The sequence below is a fragment of the Procambarus clarkii genome, chromosome 1 (genome assembly GCF_040958095.1).
Source record: "Procambarus clarkii isolate CNS0578487 chromosome 1, FALCON_Pclarkii_2.0, whole genome shotgun sequence".
In the NCBI taxonomy this organism is placed as follows: domain Eukaryota; kingdom Metazoa; phylum Arthropoda; class Malacostraca; order Decapoda; family Cambaridae; genus Procambarus; species Procambarus clarkii.
Genome location: NC_091150.1, coordinates 33,314,774 through 33,323,154, shown reverse-complemented (window position 1 = coordinate 33,323,154; position 8,381 = coordinate 33,314,774). Strand labels below are relative to the sequence as shown.

General features: G+C 37.5%; 1 protein-coding gene across 2 annotated transcripts; it reads right to left on the bottom strand.

Annotated features, from left to right (window-relative positions):
- Positions 1–380: 380 nt before the first annotated feature.
- LOC123765552 (serine-rich adhesin for platelets) lies at positions 381–6,750 on the bottom strand. Of its 2 annotated transcripts, XR_006773733.2 has the most exons (10): positions 6,295–6,750; positions 5,704–5,922; positions 4,324–5,115; positions 3,902–4,147; positions 3,078–3,773; positions 2,753–2,977; positions 2,340–2,612; positions 1,618–2,217; positions 860–1,499; positions 381–604 (listed from the first exon to the last, which is right to left on the bottom strand). XR_006773733.2 is itself a non-coding variant. In XM_045754295.2 (9 exons), exons 1-9 carry the CDS (start codon positions 6,649–6,651, stop codon positions 1,074–1,076), a joined length of 3,834 nt encoding a protein of 1,277 aa, XP_045610251.2. In that variant the 5' UTR covers positions 6,652–6,750; the 3' UTR covers positions 381–1,073. The 2 variants fall into 2 exon arrangements, 1 of the variants encoding a protein (XP_045610251.2); XM_045754295.2 differs by having other exon boundaries at positions 381–1,499.
- Between the last annotated feature and the right edge of the window lie 1,631 nt (positions 6,751–8,381).

The following is an 8,381-nucleotide window of genomic DNA, read 5'->3' as shown; positions in this document are numbered from 1 at the left end:
TTCTTGTAATTTATATCCTTTTAAGAATTGAAAAATGCAACATTATTAACTTTGCACATTTTGAAAACTCGTTTGGTTCTTGGTGGAGATATCAAAGTTCAAGATGGTACACTTTGATGGCTACTATCGTCTTTTAGACGATTATTTTCCTGCATATTAATTTTCCAAGAAATGTTAAATAAATATATAATTTTCATCTGTGAATGACAATGGAGGATACGTATGTTTTATTTGTGAATATTATTGTTAATTTTACATATTAGTTTATCTTTCTCGTAGTACATATACTAAGTTTATAAGCATGTAGCTGTTGCATAATAATGTTCTACCAAAGACGAACTTCGAACACAGTAATCAGGATATACATGTAAAATAATATGATTATTTAATTTCATTTATTTTTTGAATAAATATATATATTATAAAATATTATTTTAAAATATCAAATATATTCGTTAACAATATAACAAAATTCGATACAAAATTCCCATTAATATATTGAATGTAATTTCCAGTATAATAATTCGTAAAAGTTATTTCTAACAAGGGAATGTTTAGGTTACTTCTGCAGGTCAGGTCACCGCGTCGCCAGAGGTCGTGACATCTGTAGGAATTAACAGAACTATCAGAATAGCATTATCAGTTATACAACCATAAAAACCACGCAATATATAAAATTTCTTGAATATCTTGTCTAACATACAAGGCTTCTTATCAGTATATCTCGTCTAATATATGAGGCTTCTTAACAGTATATGTCAGTTAATATGAGATACACTGGTAACAAATTATGTCATATCCTATATGTATAGAGGATATGTGATAATCTGTGACAATTAAAGCATGATGCGTTCCTTACCTGTAAAGTTGCTGTCATCCACAACTGGCGCCGCTCACGTTCAATAATCTTGTAATCTCACGATCACAAAACATTCTATTATTATAATAATTTTGGCTTAATTAGGATTAACATACTATTTGTATTTAACATCAATTATTTTCTCATCATTTATCAACACATCTAATAAGAAAAAATCCTATTCTCTTAATTGTTAAAGGAAAATATATTGTCATTAAAATTGTTTGTTGGAGGAATATTGGTGCTGAGAGCGTTGGCAGCTGCTGAAGGACCGGGAGCTAGAACCCTCGGATTCTTTGATTGACTGTCGCATATTCTTCTCCTGCAACGATTTTCCTGTGTCGCTGTGGCTCTCCATCCTTGAATGACTCTCAATTGTCCTTTCAATGTTCGATGCATCGGAACCGACAGTCTTTTGTATCTTGGGAGAAATGACTGTGAGGACGCCGTCGGAGGACATGGCCGAGGAGATTCCCTGCAGGTCAACGTTGTGAGGCAATGAGAACCGCAGCAGGAATGTCTGTGTAGCTGCCGATGTTCCCTCTTGTCTCTTGGCTTTTCCCTCAACCAAAACTTCTTTTCCTCCAACAACTTCTACGTTCACGTCACCTCCAATGAAGTCGAAGACGTCTACCACAATCTGTTGATTGAATTGTCATTGATTAATATTTAAATATATTAATTTGTATTAAAGTATTAAAAATAGTTTTATTGGTGATAATTATTAAAGGCTATACTTTTTGGTCCTAAATTCTTACTTTCAAGGCATGCTGGTCTTCTTCTACACGGAAGGCTTGGTTCTCTGATCTTAAATCTCTTAGTCGCAAGTTCCGGTAGGAAGAGAGTTCGTCACTCAGGTAAGTTGCTACATTTGTCCTCCTCAGTACATCCTTGACCGCAGTCGCAAAGTTTTCTCTGGCATCCTCGAAGAAAGTATCACTAAAGAAGGAGCCCTTCATGCTTATGGGTACAAGTTTATTAACGGAGACACAGTTAATATTCTCACGTTGATCTTGAATATTGCGGGCAACATTTAACGTGGTTTTATCTACTTCTTTAGCATTAAACACGTTGGACTTTGATTGGCAGTTCAGGTTCGCGGCTTGACCTTCCATATTGACTTTCTGGATAGTTGAAGCAACTTCAGATTTATCAGAGGTGCGCTCATTTCTCTCAGTTGTTCCTTTAGATGACAAGTTCTCACTAGTGGTGACTTTGTTTCTCAAAGATGTTTCGTTCGTTAGCTGATCACGTTGAGATATTTTGTTCTTTGCTGTGATAGATTTCATATCACATGAAAGAGTTTGCAATTCTTCTTCGAGTTGTACTGGGATGACGTGTTCTTTACTGCAAATGACCTGTCGATATGAACAGGAATTTAATATAATAGTAACATCAATGCACAAATTAAATATCTCTTAGAATAAAATGTGTATTAATATGTATATTCTGAATGTTGTATATGTAGATTAACATTTACCGTGTCTAGAGGAAGAGAGGAGATATCATGAGTTGAAGATCCATCATGTTGAGTTGACTTAGTGGCAGAAAATAAGGTCGAGGAGACATCTACAGAAGGCGAGTCGCAGTTCTCCTCGGTGTCTATGGTAACAGCTGTGGATGGTTCACTGGCAGGAGTTTCAACACTTGTCCTCAAGGTGTGGCTTGACGACTGGTTGAAGCTCTTCGCCTCGTTAGTTCCTTCCTCGACGCTCATGGGCACGATGACCTCCTTGATTTTCAATGTTTCGGGCTAAAGAAAATAGTATGAAATATCAGTAACAAAAGTCTTCATAATTACGAATACTGTATGGTCAAATAATTTACAATTGTCTAGTTTTATATTTGTAATTGCCAAAGTTATTCTAATAAAAGTCAGAATACCTTCCTTACCTTCTTTGGTGCAGTGATAGTTAGCACACCATCTGAAGACATAACTGACGTAACTGATTCTAAATAAATACTTCCCGGCACAACGAAACGACGAAGGAACTTCTTTGTGAACTTTGATCCTCCCTCTTTCTTCTCCACGTGACCCTCCACCACCAACTCTTTCTCGTTCACAGCCTTAACAGTGATCTCACCTCCGTCTGTGAAGTCTTGCACGTCCACAACAAACTGTAATACAATTTATTTGGTTATAGTGGGATTTTTACAATTACCTTAGTGAGTTGAATATTTTCATTGTGGTTAATTTTTACCTTGTACGTCAGCTTACCTTATAGTTAAATTCATCCTCGGAAGACTTTACTGCCTGATTCTCGTCCTTCAGGTCACGAGTTCGAAGGTTTCTGTAGCAGGTTAAATAGTCGGAAGTGGATGATTCTTGCCCCCACCTGGACACCACCTCCTTAACAGCATCCTGGAAATCTTTCCAAGCATTTTGGAAGAAGGAATCATCAAAGAAGAGACCCCTTGTCGTGATGGGAAGAGTTGTCAAGTTACGCATGTGGATGTTACCTGGCTCACAGAACTGCCTAATTTCAGAATGATTAGAACGAGAAAGTTGTTCGCTCTTTGATGAAACGCCTGACAACTTCTGTTGCGAAGTATCATCATGAGTACCACAAGTTCCTACAAGTCCAGTGACTTCGGTGTCTCTCTGCTTTGTGCAGCTTGAATTGGAGCTATTTGTGCTGCTAGCAGAAACCTTCTGCATCGTTGCAAACTTCTTCTCTTCATTTTGTCGTAGAGTCGATTCAGTTTTATTTTGCATACACTCCTTCTTCTGACATTCTTCAGATTTGCAGTTTTCTTCTTTTACTTCCAGCAGTTTGGAGTTTGTATCAGAAGCAGTGTTGCTTGCAGTTGCCTTAGAGACGGATGTGACCGAACCCTTCACGTCAGTTTCACTATTATGATTACCTTCAATTGTGATGGGAATAATCATGCCGTTATTCTGTCCTCGGTTTACCTGTTGATAAAATGTCGAGGTTTGAAAGTTGTTCTGTTAAAAAGCAATGGAATATATCATTGTTTGAATGAAAATAACATTCTATAGTACTTCTATAGTACTTCTATAAGAGTTTCTATAGTACTTACACTTTTGGGAACAGTGATAGTGAGTATACCGTCGGAGGACATGGCGGCAGTGATGACCTCAATGTTGGTTTGGTCTGGCAAAGAAAACTGCCGCCTGAAGCTCTGAGAAGTTAGAGAGAAGTCTCCAGTGTTGGTGTTACTGTTGGTGTGACCCTCCACCATCACCACCTTCTGCCCCACCACCTTCTGCCCCACCACCTTCACCTTCACCTCTCCCTCCATGAAGTCATGAACATCCATCACGATCTACAAAAAAGATTTATCTGGCTTTAGTTGGTTATTATCTTGTAATTCAACTATTTATCATAATTAATCCTGAAATCAGCAAAAGGTACATGCTAGTACTCAAATTCTGACGTAATTTTATAGAATTAGATAAAATAATGTACATTTAGTGTTTGAGAATAAAACAGGTGTCTAACCTTGTGACAAGTATCGTTAGTGGTGATCGTTATGGCCTGGTTCTCCTCCCTGAGGTTGTGGGCTCTGAGCTGTCTGTACCGACTGAGACTGCTACCAAGACGGAGATTAGAGTCTTCCCATCTGTCAGTGGGAAGCTCTTCCCGGCCCCATCTTCTAAGGATCTCGTTGACGGCGTTCTGGAAGTCTTTTTGGGCATCTTCGAAGAACGAGTCGTTAAAGAACTGCCCTCTTCTGGTAATTGGTAGAAAACTGCTCTGAGACAAGGGAATATTTCGAACCTCTTTGTCAACGGATGATTTCTTTGTCTGGATCTCGGAGGCAGTGTTAGCGTGATTCTCCGTAGTGTGTTGCTTGCTGGAAGTGGCTCTTGTGTTTGATGAAACACTTGCAGCTTTCTGGATATGGCTTGCGTCTTCATGACTGTTGTTTTGCTTTGTAACAATGTTTATTGCTTTACGTTTTGATTCTTCCTTTGATTTAATCTCTGACTGAAGAGTATTATTAAAGGAAGTTTTTTCATCACTGGTTTGCAAATCACATTTGTTCTTAACCAGAGTTGAGTTGATCCTAATAGGAATCTTATGTACACGCTGTTGCTTAGTGTGACTTCTTTGTTCTTTTTGATCCTGAAGACAACTTCTGCAGTCACACTCGTCCTCCGGTGACTCTGGCAACTTCGTGTTGCTGGAGGTGGAGTTGTGTGAGGCCGCCAGAGATGTTGACTCTTCAGCACTAACTGCTCCCTCGACTCTTATGGGGATCGTTGAGCCTTCGTTATGTGGACCATTTGTCTGTCAATTGAATTGTGATAAATTGATTTAGCATATTTATTTCATGATACATGAATATCAAGTTTCCATTATGGTGGGTTTAAAACAATGTTATGCCTGTATTCGTTATTGTAATGTACATTTTTATGAGAAAATGTTGTGTTTGAAAACTTTGGAACAATCTATATGTGTCAGTCAGCATTTCCAACACTTTAAATATGTAATGATGAGCAACCAACTATGAGAACAGTGCATCAAATATCACTGGCAGGGTTAGGTAAGGTAACCTCAAAGCATCATTTCTTGAACGATTTTTCAAAGTTTTGGCCAACTAGTGTTAGTATATAACGAATTTGGGCTCATAAAGTTCTTCAGCAATGTACATCAATGTCACAGGTCACTAAGAGTATTTAACAATTTGTATTGTCTGCAACTGACCGTACACTTGGCAAATTATATATAATATTATCACAAAGTATCACAGCACATTAAGGTGATCAATAATATTATCATATATAGATGAATATGACGGATTATATATTTATATATGATGAAAGTGTTATAACTTTAGCTTCACACCTTTAAATAACTTAATGGTTTTTAACTCACCGTTTTAGGAGCGGTAATCGTAAGTATGCCATCGGAGGACATAACAGCAGTGATGGCTTTTATGTCGGTGAAGTGTGGCAAGGTAAAGTGGTGTGTGAAGCTGTGGGAGAGGCCAGACGAGTCCATATTGTTGGTGAGACCCTCCACCACTACCTCACTCTCCCCCGCCACCTTCACTTTCACCGCTCCGTCCATAAAGTCATGAACGTCAATCACGATCTGCAATATTATCACAAGTTTACATCATTATATATCTTTCACAAAACCCAAATTTTTTCTTACATAACCAACATTTTGCCAAATACTTGACACATCATTATACATGTACAGTACAGTCCAGACTATGGTGGGGAATCCTGCAGAATGGAATGGTTTTATCGTACTTAGTGCGGCCTCCGAAAGCAATTTAAAATCATGAAATTTGATCCGTAAGTTTTTCTTATATACTTTAATGATCAGTGAATAATACGAGGTGAGGCTTTATAAAATCATCTCGTTAAGTAAAATTTGGTTTTCGTATGACGAAAGGTTCCCCCGCCCCTGGTCCAAATTCCTGGTCGTAGAGTTTCTTATAAAAGACATGAATTTTACCTTATGACAAGTTGTGTCAGTGGAGGCGGTGACTGCTAGTACTTCCTCCTTCTGGTTGTGCTCCCGTAGCTGTCTGTAGCGACTGAGGTTGTTGGAGAGACGGAGTTTATTGTCATCTAATCTGTCAGCGAGAAGCGATGTCTCACCCCATCTCCCAAGTGCCTCTTGGACGGCGTCGTTGAAGAGTGCCTGTGCATGCCCGAAGAAGGAATCTTGGAAGAAAAGTCCTCTTCTACTGATGGGGAGGGAGAAGTTCCACAAACTGTCTACAGATTGTTTACTGTGATCACAGTTCATTTGTGACGAAGAACTGGAAATCTTTGTAGAAAGTGACTTCTGACCGCAGATGGGAGCCATGCTGATATACTCTTGATTTTAACTCTTGATTTACACTAGAACAGACCAGTTTAGTTGATGCTCCACCAAGTAGGGTAAGCAGTATACTGTGGGTTGTGGGGTGCGAGCTGCCTTTATACCAAGGGGCTCCCTCTCGTGGCTGTGACGTGTCCCGGGCATCACCTGTTTATTCTTAGGCGTCGTCGACGGTGCCAACTTGGCTGCATAAGAGAGATTACTCACAGTTATTCCATCAATTCCAGATTTTTCTCGCTCTCTCTCTCTTCATTCATATATATATATATATATATATATATATATATATATATGCATATATAATATATGTGTGTGTGTTTGTATATATATATATATATATATATATATTTATATATATATATATATATATATATATATATATATATATATATATATATATATATATATATATATATAATTTTTTTAATTAGAGTTATATTAATTAGAGTTCAGAATACTAGGAACATATTACATATTTAGGTTTGCTATACATTGATCTAGCCACTGGACCACCAGCTCATGGCTAGACAGGCTGTTGTTGTTGTTGTTTAAGATTCAGCTTCTGGGAACAAAAAGTTCCAAGTAGCACGGGCTATGGTGAGCCCGTAGTGGACTTACCTGATACAGTAGCGGGGCTGTTACTGTGTTACAGACAGTTGCTAGAATGGCGTATGCAGTATATTTTATAGGGACTCGCAGTACAGTTAGCTGTGTTCCTGAATCAGATCTGGTGATCCCGGATTCGATTCCCTGACGGGATAGAATTGGTGAAAGTTTCCTTTCACCTAATGGGCTTTTCAACTAACAATAAATGGTGTACCTTGGAGTTAAGTAACAGCTGTGGGATTTCATCTTGGAGAGGGTCAGTTGTTCGACCTTTAGGGGGCTGATCTCGATATAAATCAAACATATTCTCAGACTGCCTGTCTCCGACAAAATTAAATTAATTAATTAATGACTTTTGTATGAGGTCTAGATGAACCATTCGTGAAGGTGCCAGAAACACTTACAATTACGCAAGTAAAACTCAATTTAAACTTAATAGGTTATTATGATACCAGTTAATATAAATTCTAAATAATTTTGCACAGATGTTGGGTAATTTTATATTGTAATAAGACGAAAATAGGAGCATAAGACGTCCAAGGAAGTCTATGACATGCGCAGTCTTTTTGGGTTAATCTACTAACCATTTTTAAACCTTTTTCACACATATATATATATTTATCTTATGTAAATTTACGACACTGAACATGTGCGTATATACATATGAAAGTCAATTATTTTATAAAAGTTTTAGAAAACTCTTAAGCAATATTTTCCCCTAATAACAAAATTGTTTCGTCTCATAGATATTTTATAATTAAAGTTTCTTTATTAAGGGAGCGCTACTAATTAACTAATTCTTAAACAACTCTCCGTCATATCAAGGAGTACCATTTAAAATTATATAATCATTATGGAATTAAATACTATCAGTAAACTTGTTCATCATGGGAGGGACAGTAAACTTGTGCATGATAAGATAACAAACTTCCTCAAGCCCATCATCACCCAGCAAAAATCTGTTATCAGAACAATAACAAACTGTTTTTAGATAACACACAGACCCTCTGTTTAAATCCCTAAACATACTAAACATAAACTCACTTTACACATTCTCTTGTGTTATTTACATGTACAAAACCTTGTTCCTAAATGCAAATCCTAATCTA

Excerpts from the sequence above, each read along its gene's own strand:
- LOC123765552 (XM_045754295.2), bottom strand. The coding sequence starts at position 6,651 with ATGGCTCCCATCTGCGGTCAGAAGTCACTTTCTACAAAGATTTCCAGT. Across the intron at positions 5,116-5,703 it reads CGATTACCGCTCCTAAAACG|ACAAATGGTCCACATAACGA; the intron begins GTGAGTTAAAAA and ends TTCAATTGACAG. Across the intron at positions 3,774-3,901 it reads CTATCACTGTTCCCAAAAGT|GTAAACCGAGGACAGAATAA; the intron begins GTAAGTACTATA and ends TTTTATCAACAG.